The 17374-nt window shown below is 38.5% G+C and overlaps 1 protein-coding gene across 2 annotated transcripts in view; it reads left to right on the top strand.

Annotated features, from left to right (window-relative positions):
* The window catches only part of gramd4a (GRAM domain containing 4a), a 46803-nt gene extending 30397 nt beyond the window's left edge, over positions 1–16406 (top strand). Inside the window, exons 6-20 of one of the 2 annotated variants that reach the window (XM_030150012.1) lie at positions 1114–1249; positions 1745–1770; positions 2567–2658; positions 3529–3620; positions 4010–4058; positions 4177–4241; positions 4321–4371; positions 4462–4571; positions 5276–5430; positions 6754–6771; positions 7580–7724; positions 8934–9027; positions 9357–9447; positions 9611–9679; positions 12398–16406. In XM_030150012.1, coding sequence (XP_030005872.1) covers positions 1114–1249; positions 1745–1770; positions 2567–2658; positions 3529–3620; positions 4010–4058; positions 4177–4241; positions 4321–4371; positions 4462–4571; positions 5276–5430; positions 6754–6771; positions 7580–7724; positions 8934–9027; positions 9357–9447; positions 9611–9679; positions 12398–12508 — 1304 coding nt within the window. In that variant the 3' untranslated portion in view covers positions 12509–16406. Of the gene's footprint in view, positions 1–1110; positions 1250–1744; positions 1771–2566; positions 2659–3528; positions 3621–4009; positions 4059–4176; positions 4242–4320; positions 4372–4461; positions 4572–5275; positions 5431–6753; positions 6772–7579; positions 7725–8933; positions 9028–9356; positions 9448–9610; positions 9680–12397 lie in introns of both variants that reach the window. The other variant, XM_030150011.1, reaches the window with a different exon arrangement.
* Positions 16407–17374: the final 968 nt, after the last annotated feature.

Consider the following 17374-nt stretch of genomic DNA (forward strand, 5'->3'; position numbering starts at 1 on the left):
TTTTACTTGGCTTTTAGGGTTATGTTTCGGGTGTTGTTTGTGTAAATAAAGACAGAACTAGTGAGTATAGTCTGGTGAAACAGATCAGACTACTTAAATATGTGGAAGTCATATGCAGCTAATACATCTCATAACAAGCTGTTATCATCAGAGCAAAGATAGTTATTTATGTTAAATGTGCTGCAGATAAGCTGATGTGATTACATTGCATTTTTCTTGCTGTCTGTGTATCAAGATAAGAAAAGATATTCCTTTATTAGTCCTACAAGGGGAAGTTCTAAATTTACAGCTGCAAGAGTGGAGCACAACAAAGCAGACGAGCAATAGAAAATATAGAAAAATATAGAAATGTAACCAACGAATCAAAAAAAGCTCTAAATACTATTTACATGCTGAACATACCAGAGGATGGATAGGGGAGATACTCATACAAACACCTATATATACATATGTACGTACATAATTATATATATACACACTACAAACAAAAGTTAAGATTATTTCTTTTTTTTGGTCATTTTTGCCATTTGTAAATAAAACTATGTCTGGTCATTAAAAAAAATGTGTTTAAATTCAGTTCACACACAAAAAAGTAACAAGTGCTGTGCAAGAATCCCAACTGAAAAAAACAGCCCAAAAATTAAAAATATCCTTAACTTTTTGTTTATAGTATATATAGACATGTGTACAGATTATATAGATGAGTATGGTTGTTTGTACAGATTATTTGGAGCAGTATTAACCCGTTCACCAAGATTTGACTGAGTAGACGCTATGGAAGCTACTGTTTTCATTTTCACATTCATCTGTGGTCTGCTAAGTACAAACACAGTCAGTTCGTAAACACTTGGCAGTTACATCAGAGTAATCGGGCCCTGTGTTCTTCACTTAGGGGCACTTCACCATCACTAATTGTTTCTCCTCCAAGGTTTAAGTCCATTCCAAAAGCCCAATTACTCATGAGATGAATGTTGACACTTCACATTGCATTGTTTGTTGACTGTAGCTGATTGTTGAACAAGCTCACATTTGTAAAACACTAAGAAATATTGAATGATTGGCGACAATCCATCTTCAATACATTTTACATTTGTTGTCTCTTCCATGCAGCAGAAAAACAACAGAAAGAAGTGTGGAGTTCACGGGTGCAGAAGTGGCTGTACGAGCGTTTTGGGGTTTACATCGAAGATTTCCGCTTCCAGCCAGAGGAAAGCACTGTGGAGGCTGAGGAACCGCTAAGTGCTAAAAGGTGGGTGAAAGCTGTGCTGGAGTAGGACATGGAGTGCTTGTCCTCAGGTATTGATTCTGTGGTTCAAAGAGATGTGGAACCAGACAGCTAGAAAGCAGCTGGGGAGTACTACAGCTGTGCAGCCAATTGTGTCACAGTTGAAAAGATGTGGTTTATTTACTGCTTACTAGGAGAAGGGGAACTTCTTTCAGTCCATGAATCTGTTGTATACCACTGAAATGTGCCCCCAGTTTACTAGATGCCAGTGGCTTTGACCTGTCTAAAGTGTATAGTGTTTGCTAGGTGAGGTGTAGGTGTGCAGGTCATAGTGTAAGGACATACATAGACAGATGAAGTTGGAACCATTTTTTTTATGTTCCTCTGATTTCTTTCACATTCTTCATCTGTGGTGGTGAGTCATACCAGACTGACGAAGGCCTCCTCTAACACATAAAGCAGCGTTCTCTTTATACATGTGTTCTGACCTTCACTTTTTGTGCTCATCTTCCCTTCCAGGTTGACAGAAAACATGAGGCGACTCAGTGAGTATTCAAAAACACATATAATAAAAGAAATATAGCAGAGGCCGAGGTGTGAGGGCGTCATGAAGAGATAATCGCTGATAAAGCAATGAAATGTTGTGATGCTCCAATACTGATATCAGTTAAAGCAAAGATTATGTGACCAAACAAGGAAGAGTCCAAAGATGTAAATGTGTGTATTGGCCTTGGAGTGTTGGGAGACCAGAGGCTGTTGTGTTTTAATGGAGTTGCGTAGGAAGTGACTCAGTTCTCTGAACAAGCTCCAACACATAAACTTAGTGATGATGTTTAACATTTGGACAAAACAAACACAATGATTGTTTACTGTGTTGACAGTTTACAGTAGCTCTACAGTCTGTTATGTAGTCCACCACACATGCACTGTAATGCCTATTTTCTACTTTATATCTCTGAAACAAACATTAAAAAGACCGATTTACTAAATATGTAATTAATCTAAGAAATCTTCTGCTGAGCTCCAAGATCAGCTGTTGTAAACATTACGAGAACACAGGGTGACACTGGAGAGCTGATCCCATTGTCTCACACATGACTTGACTTTAAGCTAATTAGCCACAGGTTTACTGTTACGTACTGTTTGGAATCACACTTCTTTAGTTACATAATCTTTGATTAAAATCATCTTAAGCATTAAGACACATGTTATTATGTAGTCTTAAGTGAGGCAGTTTATTTGTACTAGACATTCCACACACAATGACAGTATAAACAGTTACTATTAGTGTAAACACATTTCACATGTTTTCCTATTTCTGTTTTCCCCTTGTTGTTATAGAGAGAGGAGCCAGACCTGTCACCAATTTCTTAAGGAACCTCTCTGCCTTATCTAATTGGCACTCTGTCTACACCTCAGCTATTGCCTTCATTGTGAGTGTGCAGTTTTCCTGTTCACAATTTCTCTCAGAAATTGTTGTTTTAGTTTCTGTTTCAACTGTATGGTGTGTCTATAAAGTCCTCTTGGCTGTGCTAGAAAACTAAGACTCTTACGCAGCTTATGTTATGTTGTTTTAACTCTCAAAAAGTAAGATTTCTAAATTTACATTTGACCCATTTAGCCTCATAACTCCTGTAAAATACTGAAGTGAAATAAATGTCAGAGTAATTGCTCTGCCACAGTGACAGACTGCAGCAGCTCTGCCAAGGTCTGCAGAGGTCTAATCAGATCTTCATTAATGTCCACACTTACTGACTGTTCTAAATCATCTTGAATTTTTAATTGAGCTACATGTGTAGGCCAAGGCCATCAACAGAGCCTTGTGATGATTCAGCCTTAATGTTGTCAGCAGTTCAATCTGTCATTGACATGGTGTGAAAGAGTTTTAATTCTTCAAGTACCATATACAAAGTGTATCTTGTATACATGCAGCGATGACTTTAAATCTTCATACTTCATCAAATTAGGTTTTGATTGGTTCCAAAATATTTGTAATATCAAATTCTTTATACACATATGTTAAACTGAAATTTAAGTCAGTGTTAAGACAGTTTTAACTTCTGTGTAGTGAAGCTCAAAGTTCATAGGAAAGGAGCATGAAGATACGCTTCAGAGGGAACTGAGTAGATATTCACTTAATCTGTCAGTTATTCGGTTTAAAAGCCAATAAAATTAAAGGAAATAGAAGTAAATGCATCACTCAGCCTGATAGTGCTTTGAAATGCAGACTATAATAACAGTGACAATAAATAATATTCACTTCACCTATGTATAATTTTGTTTATATTGCACTTTGTCTTTAGATCTACATGAATGCTGCTTGGCATGGCTGGGCCATTCCCATGTTCCTCTTCCTGGCTATCCTGCGCTTGTCTTTGAATTACCTCATTGCCAGGTAAAACAACCTCTTCAGTGAACACAGTTCTATCAGAGGAGCAGCCATTGTGTGTTTGTGATATGTCATTGCTAATATAAATTTGTGCTGTTGTTGCAGTCTTACCACACAGTCCCAATATGTCATAATGAAAGGTTGCAATAATATCAATAAATATTAGAAAATAATTACAAGTGGAGCATTGTTGGAGTGATTATGAAAGGAGGTCATATTAGTATTTGTTCTCCATCTGTCTGGACTTGAGCTGTAAACTGGGACACCTTGTAGACTTAGAAGTGATGAATGTCGTAACATTAAGAGTCTGCTAAATAGTTGAGTGAACTTATTTTACCCGAACACTGTGCGTTTCATAAAATGCAATGCTCACACATCTTGTTCCTGTTTTTCAGAGGTTGGAGGATCCAGTGGAGCATTGTGCCTGAGGTCTCTGAACCCATGGTAAGATCATTTCCCACTTCTTTTTTCACAGCTTCTTGAGTGTGTCAGGAGGAAAAATGCATGTGAGTAAAAAGCAACAGGAAGATCAATCACTGTGTTGTTATTTTGTTTTACGCAGGAGCCTCCAAAGGAAGATTTGACTGTGTCTGAAAAATTTCAGCTTGTACTTGATGTTGCACAAAAGCACAGGTACAACTTATACTTGTCAAAGTGATCCAAGTAACTCCAACCTACTGTGTGTTTTTACATCACTTTATCTCTCATTACAGAACCTTTTTGGTAAGATGGCAGATGTTTTGGAGAAGATAAAAAAGTAAGTTGCTGTAAGAATTATAGGGTATTTTACTCAAACGTTGACGTGGAAGGTTTAATTCAATTTTAATCGTTGATGTGTGTTTCTCAGCTTGTTCATGTGGGTGCAGCCTGAGAGCACTCGGAAACTTTACATCTGCCTGTGGGTGGCTTTCATCACCTCCTGCGTCCTGCCGTACAAACTAATGGGTTTCATGATGGGTGAGACAGGAGCACACACAATGTCTGTATGCTTCTGGCATACTGCACACACTGGATTGGGGATTTGAATGGTTACAAATATTTGGCAACTGTACATTCAAGCCAACACTCAGAAATGTATACATTCATACTTCTTTTTTACAAGTGTTCTGCCTCTGTTAGTAGACGCTGCAGGCCATTTGCATTCCTGTCTAATAACATTAGTTAGCGCTGCTTCTTGTGTACAAAATATATAGGTTCATATTTTGATAGAAACTCAAAACAATTATTGAATAGGTTTCATCTTGTGGGAGGTCTAAGTTTTTGCTGTAGATGTTGTTTTTGACTGTTAAAAGAAAAAAACATCATAGATTAAGTGCCCAGTTCTGTTTTTTTTTTTTTTTTTGTATCAAATGACATTTCAACACTGAACACTGCCTGTACATGTATAACTAATAAGAACTTCAGTTGCTTCAGTTTGCTTGACTATGCAATGGAATGATAGAATGTTGAGTACATTGAAAATGTAATTATGTCGAAAAAATGTAAATGTCAATGATACAAAAGTGTGAGAGGTAATAATTATTAAACAGATAAGACCTTGTAAAAGTAAAACTAGAAAATGCAACCCCTTACTGTGTTTCCCCAACACACTATTGACTGTTGCTGACCTTTCATTTGTATTCAACCTTTCTCTGATTATCTTTATTCCTTCTCCTCCTCAGGCCTTTATGCTGGTATAAAGTTCTTCATCATAGACTTCCTGTTTAAAAGCTGTCCAAAGCTTCGGGACAAGTATGACACACCCTACATCGTGTGGAACAGCCTCCCCACCGACCCCCAGCTCAAAGAAAGGACCAATGCCACCATGTCGCGGCGGGTGAGCAGGCCAGAACACACAACCAGTCCTACATGTTTTGGTCTTCAGTCTGCTGTGTCGTCTCCTCTTTTGCTTGTGTTTGTCATCTCAGACTAACTCCTTCCAGTGTCACATAAGCACAGACCATAAATGTCTATGTTGAAGACCAAACATGTCTATAATTCACAAAAATGAATTCCACTTCTTTTATTCCTTTTATAATTGGGGCTTTATATTGTGTACACTCTGCACTACTTATGCAAAAAAACATAATTTCTGTGAAACAAAACCAAACAAAGGAATTGTGGAAATCACTTATAGTTATTATGGTTAACGTTATTTTTATTTTATTTTCGTTATACTTTATTTTCATATACAAATTTTGCAGTATACAGAACAAACAAAAAACAGACCACAACAGTTACAACATCTAGGTTCAACTTTTAGACAAATAAAGTACAGACAGGTTCAAGACAAATTAAGCAAAAAAAAGTCAAATTAAGCATATCTAAGTATAAGATTTTACAGGTTCAAGGATTTCTTTGATAAACATAAACATCCCATTTTTCCCAATATTTTTTACAATTGTCAGCAGTGAGTCTTAATGAGAAGGTCAGCCTTTCCATGCCATAAATTTCATTCACAACATGTGTTTGGGATCTGCGCACATCCATTTTGAAGTTATGGCTTTTTTTGCCCCTGCTAATAATTATGGTTACCATTATTAACCACTTTTATGGCTCAAAAAGTCTGGGAGAGGATCATTCTCTTGTAAATGTTGGAATAATTTGGTCATTGTGTTCAAATAACTGTAAAAATACAGTAATAAAATTTAATAATTGGCAAATTTTTGGTCTTTTCGTATCTGAGGCAGGTGCTGGGTGGGTTTTGGAATCATATTCTCTTAATATAAAATGACAAAATGAATGTTCACCTATGATCAGCTAGATCTATGATGCATGATCATATGATGCTCCATGAAGGGTTGGTAGTGTGACTGGCAGAGGATAGTTTTTTCCTGCTTTGGAAGGCTGTTGGAGGCGATAATCAGGCTGTCATTAGACATCATAACTATAAGTGGTTTTCACTGTGTAGGGGTTGCATCCTTCAGGCCACTTTGTGTCTTTCATGTTTCCAGGAATCCACCCCCCTACCACTGAGCTCCCTGTGGAGGGGGCCAAGTATAAAAATAGATCAGTAAAGTTTTAAAATATCATCCCCCCCCTGTCAATAATACATTAAACCTCAGCCACTCTCTTTCATGATGTGCCGTCAGTGTGTGAGCCTTCGTTGCCTCTGCTCAGGCATCAGTCACAGGTGTCCTCTGTCGTTTCTCTCTCTCAGCTCTCTGGCATTGAGAAGGTAGGGACTCTGGTGTGTCTCCCTTTGGTTCCTGTACTGTGCCTGGGTGTGCTGCCAGCTCACCTCAAAGCGTGTGTGTCTGTGTGTGGTTGCGATGCGTGACACACCTCAGGACTGGCCGTCAGTGTTTGTAAACAGAATGGATCAAAATGTCACAATAGACTAACTACCTCTAATTTCATTATTGCCTTTTTGTACAATTCCTCCGATCCCTGCTTAAACTCTCAAATGTGAACTGTTTCCGGTTGATATTTTTGATCCATTGCCTTAGATGCTTTTACTGAGTAGTTAAAATGCACATAGAATACCCTTTCAAACAGTGTATTTACATATTAAGAGTAGGAAGTCCTCCCTCTTCTCCTTCTAGATGTAGTAAATAACCCTAACTTTGAAATGTTGCTTTTAATGGCCTTCAAATAGGGTTCATTTTTAGAACTTCTATATATATCTTTCCACAAACTAACATATCAGTGGATGTTGAGCGAATGATTGCCTCACTCTCTGCTTTGCACGTCACACCTGAGCCTGCTACAAATCAGTGCACATGCAGAGAAGCACATGATGCAATAATAAAAAAAAAAGTTGAAGACGTGTTTTATGAACCTCTGGCAAGGTTTAGTCCAGTTGGCACTGTTGTATAGAAATGTTTGGAATTTAATGTGTGTCCTTCTCCTTCCTCATCATCCCACACTCTCTTTTCCTTCCATACTCTTCCTCCTCTCCCACATGACCTTTTTGTTTCCTTTGTGATTTTTTTTTTTTTTTTTTTCAACTCCTCCATCTTCCTTCCTCCTCGGTGCCTCTGCAGGTTCAGCCTGTGGTTTCTAGGAGCAGTCTTGCTACTATCCCATGTGGGGTGAACAGAGAGGAGGAAACAGGGCGATCACACAGCACCAAGAAGGGAGCTTTTCATGAGATCTTCAACCTGCCGGAGTCAGAGCGCCCTCTGGCGGGTGAGGGACCTTACTGCACTATAAAAGAATCACATCTCTGTCATTATTTGCTGTGCGCTCTAAATACTACACTAAAGTGTTACGCCGTGAGTACAGAGGGGTGGCAAATTAAAGTACAATACTGATGAGTGGTCTCTTACAGGATGACAATACTGCCATCCACAGGACTCAAGAGCTTACTGGATACTTGAAGAAGTATAAAAATGTGAAGCATACATGTGTATTATGTCCTTCACAGTCACCAAATCATGGCAGATTTTGATTATGCTTTCCACTACCACCATCAAAACATCCAATGAGGGAATATCATCGGTCCAGTAGTGATCTTAGACTACTAGTACTATATCACATCTAACATGACGGTGCCAAGATAATGAAGGCATGCTAATACCTTTAAGTAGAGTGAGTTGAAGTTCTTTTTCATTGTTTTTTTGAGCATATCCCAGTCCAAAGCACCCTTTTTGACATATACTGAAACTGTTGTGGTGGTAAGTTTTGAGACTTTAATTGAGGCTTTAATTTGTCACCCATCTCTAGCTTCATTTCATGTGTTTTATTGATACTAGTGTAATGGCTTAAAGGAGTGATATTTAGCTTTTTTAAATGGAATTATGCATTTTAAAACATTTCCCTGTGGTCTACATAAACTGTAAATGCTATGCTTGGGTCTGAATTCTTCATTAATTCAACTCCACAGGTCCATCTTCAATAATATTTCTGAGTAATGACTCCAGAAAGGTAGTTTTTGAGCGCTGGCCCTTTAAATGCAAATGAGCCAGATCACACCCCACCCCCTCCAGGTTGTTGGCTGTGCTGCTCTGTCCTGTTCAACCAACAACTGAACATTTTAAGTAATCTGCTCAAAGTTTGGACATATTTTCAGTATGGACTACAACCGCTGCTGCTGACAAACAATTATGTCATACTCTGAGAAATGTTCGTCAGAAGTCTTGACCTTATATGTGCAAATGTCGTGATGTAACTAGTTATAGACATAACAAATTAAGCAGGAAATAAAACAGGTTGTAGAAATCCACTCAATTTTTCACAAAATAAATATAAAGATAGTTTTGCAGCACCTGGAGGGTTCAAATTCTAACTTTATGATCTATTATGGTCCAAATACACAAATAAATGAACCAAAGACTAATAAAAGTGGGTTTAGCAAAATTTAACATCTTTAAATATTTCTCTGTTGTTTGTCCTCAGTATGTGAGAATGGCTGGAGGTGTTGCCTGATAAACAGAGACAGGAAGATGCCCACAGACTACATCAGGAATGGAGTGCTCTATGTCACGGAGAAGTAAGCAGGACATCTTTTCACTGGATAAGGAGAAATATAGAGTGACAGAAAGAATCAATTAGGCCAATGAATTAGTAGGATTTTAAAGGCTACAACAAGAAAAGCTATACCACGTCTCCTCTTTTTATCTTCCCTCCCACTCTGTCATGCTGTCAGTCCACTGTATATCCAGTGGGACGTCCCTCCTCCTGGGAATATCTCTGATCTTAAAACTCTACTCCTCTCTGAACGTGCCTCTGACAAGTCTACTCTGTCTGTGTGCTTTACTGGCCTCGTCATTCGTCTGAAGAAGCCTTTGTTTAAGAAGCTATTTCTCTTTGTCTCTGTAGTTATCTGTGCTTTGAGAGCTCCAGCTCCAGGTCCAGCTCCTCCAAGAAGAATAAAGTAATCAAACTGGTGGACATCACCGACATACAAAAGGTATGTCTAGAAGCTAGTAGACTTCTTAAACAGTTCAATGTCATTGGATTGTATGAAAATGTGGACATATACTGTATATTCCTGCAGATTTTTTTTTTTTTTTCTTGTTATGTGATATTGTGTGATAAAAATGATAAAGGCAGTTTCTTTTTCTCCTCCCCAGTACAAAGTGTTGTCAGTTCTACCAGGGAGTGGGATGGGTATCTCCATAGCAACACCCTCTACTCAGAAGGTATGGCAAAAGATGACTGTGGATACGTAATCGTACATGCAATGCATAATATTTCCTAAATCGCACATGAAAAGTACGAACCCGTGCTGTTCTTTTTCCATCATGTTATCTTTTGTCAAATGTTGGAAAGTCACCAGTGGGGCATTTTCACAGCTCTGACTTCTCATAATGGGAAAAGCACAGGTGTTACTGATGATGTTGGCTCACTTATAAGACCCCAGTGAGCCATGGAATAGTGACAGTGAAGCAGCATGAACAGCACCAGGATTCACCCACCATATCAGCTAAATGGATTCAGGCAACATTAATCTCCGTATTTACACCTGCAGTTTTCCTGATATGATAATGCATCAGTGTGAGGTATTACAGAGCCAATGCTCAGGTTCAAAAAAAAGAAAAGCATTTAAAGTCCATGTTTCACTTGTATCGTGTCATGTTGAAGTTTATGCTTATGACACCGACGTTCTTAGGTCAGGGTTGGACCAAAATCTAAAACCGAACACAATCAAATACCAGTACCCAATACTAGAGCCTGACTGGTTAATCGGCCTGATTATAGCATTCTACTGGTTATTCAACATCAGTCAATATGTAAACGATGTATTAACTTTTTTGTTGTGCTGAGATTCTGTCGGACTGCATACAGCCCCTACCCCCAATCTGTCCGTTTCCTGTGTACCTCATAATTTCATTCTGCAGGTGCGCCTGGGTATTATTACTGTATATTAATTGTTGTTTACATTTTAATGAATGATTTACCAAACAATTTTTATGTCACTACTTTTAAAAAAATAGACTCACATCTTTTCCCAAAAGTCTGCCCTCCTCAGCATCAAAACTACCACATCTACCATGGGTCACATCTAATATCAGACTATTATACAGCCTTTTAAAGTCGTGTAAATTATCTTTGTGAGATAAACAAAGATGCGACTGTTAATCCACATGTCCACCATTATCTAATATAAGACTATTGTATCCTGTGTAGGTCAATGTTCTTATCGGCTAATATATCGGTTATCGGCCAATATATCGGATATCATCTTTTTAAGCCCCCAATATCGGTATTGACATCAGCCCCAAAAATCCCACATCAGTCAGGCTCTACCCTATACCCATACTCTACATATGACAAAGATACAGACGAGCACCACAGGGAAATGCTTGCAATTTTGGTCTTTACTACAGCACATTTAAGTTGTTCTAAGCAGTTCACTACTTTTATTTACATTTGCATTGGGAATAAATACAGAGGTCTAGACAGTGGGGGGCTGTGTACAGCTTTGCTACTGCCCAACACTGATATTTTGATCCTTTTGTTTTTTATTTGGGTCTGCAGTTATTTTATACAAATGAAACACTGCAAACTGAGAATTTTTTTTAGTTAGATAGTTGTTTCTCTGGTGATTTTATGTCTTTCTCTTCGAAACACTTGCAGCCATCTCAAGGCCCCCTGGCAGCTCTTTGAGGCCCCCTAGTGGGCCACGGACCACTTGGTCAGAACTATTGAAAATGCACTGCCCTGCCAAAAAAAAAGGTGTAAATTCAATATTTGACTGAACCACCTTTGGCTTTGATTCCAGGAGACATTCACTGTCACATTGTTTGTGCCACATAATGCTTATATACTAAGTAAGTAAGTAAGTAAATTTTATTTATAGAGCACTTTTCACAGACAGAGTCACAAAGTGCTTTACCAATTCAAATCAGAATCAAATCAAGTTTACAGAGACCCAACAGAATCCTTCAGGAGCAAACACTTGTGATTGGTGACAGTGGCGAGGAAAAACTTCCCTTTATTGGGCAGAAACCTCGAGCAGACCCAGAGTCCTGAAGAATGGCTGTCTGCCTTGACCAGTTGGGGTTAAAGAGAGAGAGTAAAGGAGGAGAAAAGAGAGAGCGATAGAGATATAGAGAGACTGGGGGAGAGTGGGGCGGGGGGGAGACACATGGAGTACTTTATGATGAATACATAGTGTAATCAATTTGTGGTGGCCCTGGGTCAGGTGGGAGACTAAAAAGCCTTTTGAACAGGAGGGTTTTGAGGTGTTTTTTAAAGCTCTCTACAGAGTCCACAGTAAGGGTCATAATATTTTTTTCCATAGTTGCATTAATTTCTGATTATTGATGATGGAGAATCGAACCACTGCATCAAGTCTTCATCACATTCCAAATTAGAGCCTGGACTTTATGGAGGCTAAACCATGTGTAAAAATGATGTCTCATTCTCCCTGAACCATTCTGTCACAAGCCTGATGATCCTGATCAGTTCTGACATCGTCCAATCTTTATGACGTTAAAGACATGAGAGGACACTTACTGCAGTTAGAGTTCAATAACCTGTTCCAGCTGAAACATTATGAACCACTGCAGTACTGACCCATGAAAGGATCTGAACTGTTTGATTAGTTAAATCCAGTGAATGTCTCGTGGAATCAAAACCAAAGGTGGTGCAGTCAAATATTGCATGTGTGACTTTTTTTTTTTTTTGGGCAGTGTACAATAAATGCTACATATATGGACAGCTGACTGAAGCATAAATGGTAACAGATTGCTCACTGCTCTATTAAAGAAAGTATTTTTGATAAAGTGTTGAACTGGCCTCTGTCTTACATGGTAGGTCAGTATCATATCAAAGGTGTTTTACGTAACTAAACTTGATGCTACTGTGGCTTTAACATGTGACATATTCCAAACCATCATATCTGTGTCTCGCAGCCATTGGTCTTTGGTGCCATGATCCACAGGGACGAGGCTTTTGAGGCCATCTTCACCCAGTACATGAAGATCATGACCACCACCAAACCACCGTCCAGCGCAGAGCTCTAGGCGTCCTACGTCACGGCAACAGATGTCCATGCTAACGCTAAAGCCTGGAGCACAGAGCCTTCAGAGTTTCAACTGGACGCAGAGATACTTTGAAACGCCACACTCCTCTGCTCTGCCGCCTCCTCCTCCTCCTCCTCTCTTGATGGGTATCAGCTTCTTCATTGAGGGTCATTGCCCAGTTTTGATCAGTGGACTCCCCACTTTGAGGGGAGACGTGGGTGTAATGGAAATGTAATGAAACGACACACTTACTGCAGGTGTTGGGTAATGGACAACATGAGGAGAGTGGATGGCTGTGGGTTTTATCAATCAGCAGAACACCGGTGGGGGGGCTGGTTCCCCTCACCCACCTGTCTGACGAACTGACTGGTTCACTGGTTTCCTGACTTACTGTTTCTGTGTTTGCATGTGTCAGTGTGTGTGGGCAGAAATTAAGGTGTGTCTTAAACGGTGTCAAGTGGCTCTATTTTTCTCTGTCCTCCTCAGTCCGGGGAGTGATTTATACTGCGATAGGATGATTTCAAGAACAGTTTCATCTGACTGTAATGTCTGAAAATGATATCATGGAACAACTAGAAGACAAACAAGAGCTTCTATAGAAAACTGTGTAAATGTAGTGTTATAATTCACTGCAAAAACAACCATCACGTTTATATATGTAGGCATTTTAACCGGCGCCTCTTGGCATAGACCACCGAAATTACTGGAGTGTACACGTGTGAGTGGTCAGTAATTTTTTTTTTTTTTTTTTTAATGTGTATTAGCTGTAAAAATGTCAGATCACTATTTGACTGACACAGAGCCTTTTGTTAGTTTACATTGCTGCTGTCTATTTTCATTTTTTTTCTCCTCCTCCTTTTTTTCTACACATGCATTTGAGCAGCAACGATCTTTAGTTGTCTTTTGTCAAAACTAGCCAACAGAAAATGGATGCTGTGTTTAGCATCGGTTTCAGTGTTTTCTAAGTGTGCGTATGTGAAACGTGTAGTGGAATCTTTCAGAAAAATTGCCTTTCTTCTGAAAACTGTCTTTTTCTTTTCTACTGTTTGTGAACAGCCTTTGGAGGGAGTAACTGGGTTCAGCCGTCCTCCAGCTGAGGATCCCAACACTGACTGCCGTTTAGTTTTGGCACAGTGGAGCATATAGCCTCCAATGTCTGAACCTCTCTTTTGAATTCATCTGTATATATGAGATTTCTGTTTTCCCTGCACTTTATCAGACAGTCAACTGGAATTCCTGACATTTATGAGGTAGTGACTTTAAATACTTTCTAATTCAGCTGGAATCCATGATCAGTGTTTGCAGGTAGTTTCGGACAGTTCAGCAGTACTCTTCGCGGTATTTCACTCTTATTTTTTTCTCCTGACAGTCCAAGCCAGTCCACCGGTGTCACACATGCACCATTTGAGCACATTATATGAACAGATCGAATATCACTGCCAGCCAGGTAGCTTTGAAACACAAATGGTACTTAACAAAATGAAACTTTTGCATGACACAGGTCCCTCGCATATTAAAAATTCGCTGCATTTCGGCATTTACAAATCGCACACTTAATCACTCAAGAGCAGAGACATTTACCTGGGCTGTTCTGACTCAGTGACGTACCTGCTATCAATCCTAAAGCAGAAATCTAGATTCTAGGATTATTTGTTTTTTAATCACAAACAGGATTATGAGTCATTTAAGACAAGCCTAATGTTTTTTTTTTTTTGCTTTTTGTTTGTCTGGTGTATTTTTCCACCTGTTGTATTTGTAATAGGCAGTGATCAGAGACGGACAGCTGCGTGTTCTTCCACCTGCAGCATCTAGACTTTTAACAAAAGTACAAGAGGTGTAGAGTAAACAGAGCGTTTCATCACTTTAAGACACCGTTCACAGGAGCAAAGCTGGTCTTTCTTCTTGCAGAATGGTCAACTATGTAGAGATATATTGCCAAAATAATATCTGACACTTTATGGTGTTTTTTTTTTTGTTTTTTTTAGATAAATGAAGGCGGGATGTAAGACTTGGGAGGTCACGTTTTCTGTCGCTCCTCACATTTAGTATGAGAGACAGAGTAGTTATTCTCCACTCCTATTTATACCCAGCAGCACAAGCTTTAGATCATGATGTGGAAAGCTTACAAAAGGGACACCTTGACATTTGCTTTTACTTGACATTTGCTTTTATTCTAGTTGGTTTTACTCACTGCCCACTTCTCTCTAGTTCAGTCTTAATCACTCCTCTGTTTCCTGTTACGTGTGCCGAGTACACCCACAAGTTCTAGGTGAAGATAAAATGTCAAGGTTTCTCTTGAAGTCTATACAAATCCTCTTGTCGTCATCTGGACTGGATATGAAATTGCAGCATATGCAATTGACCAGTTCAAACAAGCACAGAAGTATGTTTTTTTTTGTTTTTGTTTTTTTTCATTGACATCAATTTGTATTATTTAGGAAAAAAGCCTGTTATTTATGGGCTGCCTTCCCAAACATGGATTTCTATTTTTGTTTAGGAATAAATTTCATCCATGGATGGGAAAACAGTTGGATCTTAGAGCAGGTAGCTGTCTCACTGTGTGATTGTATGGCTCGTTGTAGTCTTAAAGCTTTTACCTGAAGCCTTTTAGTAATCTCTGAAGATCAGCTCTCGGGGGTTTTGGGAGACCCTAACCAGGCTGCACTCAGATAAAGCACAGAATGTATCATGTTCTAAACGTCTAGGAGCATTTATCTTTTGCCAAATCTTTCATTTTCTGTCTGCCATATTCTGCCTAAGCTCATGTTTACAGAAGGTTGTAAAAAATTATGTTGTTTTTTTTTTTTTCTTTGTTTTTAACAACCCAGTTTGAATTCCTTTTGTACTTGGAGTTATGAAGACTGGACCGCTACACTCTGTTCTGGACTGAATGTCCCGGCTCTCAATGGCTGTTCGCTCCATCTGACAATCTCCGTTCACCTTCCCACCGTTAGGAAGCCTAGATGATGTCAAAATCAGTATTCTCAAACTCCATCCAGCATGTTAATTCCCATATCTATCATCCCAGTACTTGGTTTAGTGGTGTAAGGTGCAGTAAGCTTCACACGGAAAGAGCAGAGATGGTCACGGTGGATCCAAACGGCAACATCAGTGTTTTTGACATTGTAGTGCACCTTTTGAGGAGCTGTAATGAAGACAGAACAAAGGTTTTATTCCTATGATTATTATTATTTTTTTCTAATTAAATAAAATGTGCACTTGTAGTACTGTAAAGCACCTTGGAGAAACATGTCCTCTAATGGCTCAAAAGCTGCACATACTGTAACGACTGCCATACTGAGGACTTAACTGTTGTCCTAACAGTGACTGGGACCTTGTCAAAAACAGTGGTGTTGTCCCCTCTGTCAAAGCTGGTGTCCTCGCAGTTGCTTTTTGTATGTTATATGTACTTCCTCTAACTGTGTGTTGATGTTAATTAAGGGTTTTCCACAAACATTTCAAGTGTACAATGACACCAGTACGGTTCAGTTCAGCTAAACGGTCTCAAGGTTACAAATCCAACCCTTGAAGTAGATTCATAAGGTCAAATAAATGAGAAATCTCCAGGATTCAGTCCTACTTCACACACCGACAGTACTCATAAATATCTGGTACAATTACAAGTACAGGCTACTGGGAAACCAAACCCAGAGCATCAACTGCTGCAGTCATTACAGTGAGGAAATAATTATCTTCTGTGGCAGCCTATGATGATGATGATGATGATGATGATGATTCCTGCTTTTTTTTTTTCCTTTTTTTTTTTTTCAAAGAGGAATTTGTATACCAATTATTGAAGTGTACAGAGAAACAGAAACCACTGAGTTTTTAAGACATGTCTATTGTAAAGGATAATGTGATGTACATTTTTTTAATTTAAGTAAATGAATTTAAGGTATTTTGTTGTTGGCTCTGTGTCTTTTGTCATCAGGGGAGGGAAAATGTATTATTCACTGCAAACATATTGGAGAGTGTTTGCACTTTCAACACTATGGTCACGTGAGGAGGTTGATACTTACACATAAGGGAAAGGAAATCATCTCAACACTAAGGCTACATTCAGACAGCAGGTCTTAATGCACAATTCAGATTTTTTTGATGAAATCCAATTTTTTTTTTTTTTTTTTTTTTTTTTTTTTTCAATGGCTCGTTCATATACACATTTATGGAGGAGGATTAGGACCACTGGAAAAAAGAAAAAAGGTCAAAAAAAGAGAAAAGTCAGAATTCTGAGATTAACCCTTTCATGCATAGTGGTCACCACAGTGGACAGCTATTCTACTGCTGTTCTCTGGTATGTTCATGGATTTTGTTGTTTTAGTTTCATATCAGCCAACACAGTGGACGCTTAAATGCACCATCCCATACACTGCAAGTGATAACATGACTGTAACTTTACTGTTCTTGATAAACCCAATCTAACATGTTTGAGTGTAATTCAACTCCTTGTTATTGTTATTAGACTAATTAACAAAAGTTTTTTTTTTTTTTTTTTTTTTTTTGGCATGTTATGTCCATGAAGTGACTAATGACTAGTATTGGAATTCACTACAAACAAAAAGTTAAGGATATTTCTTTTTTTTTTTTTTTTTGTCATTTTTGCCATTTGTAAATAAAACTATGTCTGGTCATTTAAAAAAATGTGTTTCAATTCAATTCACACATAAAAAAGTAAAAAGCATTGTGCAAGAATCCCAACTGAAAAAAATAGCCCAAAAATTAAAAATATCCATAACTTTTTGTTTGCAGTGTATGTTAAAATGTGAGAAAACATCAAATTAGCAGCATTTAATGTTTTATTTCATAGTATTGACAGTAAATACATGTTTCTTTGCTTCAAAAATTAAACACATGGTGTCCAGCTTG

This window comes from Sphaeramia orbicularis, chromosome 12 (genome assembly GCF_902148855.1).
Source record: "Sphaeramia orbicularis chromosome 12, fSphaOr1.1, whole genome shotgun sequence".
Classification (NCBI taxonomy): domain Eukaryota; kingdom Metazoa; phylum Chordata; class Actinopteri; order Kurtiformes; family Apogonidae; genus Sphaeramia; species Sphaeramia orbicularis.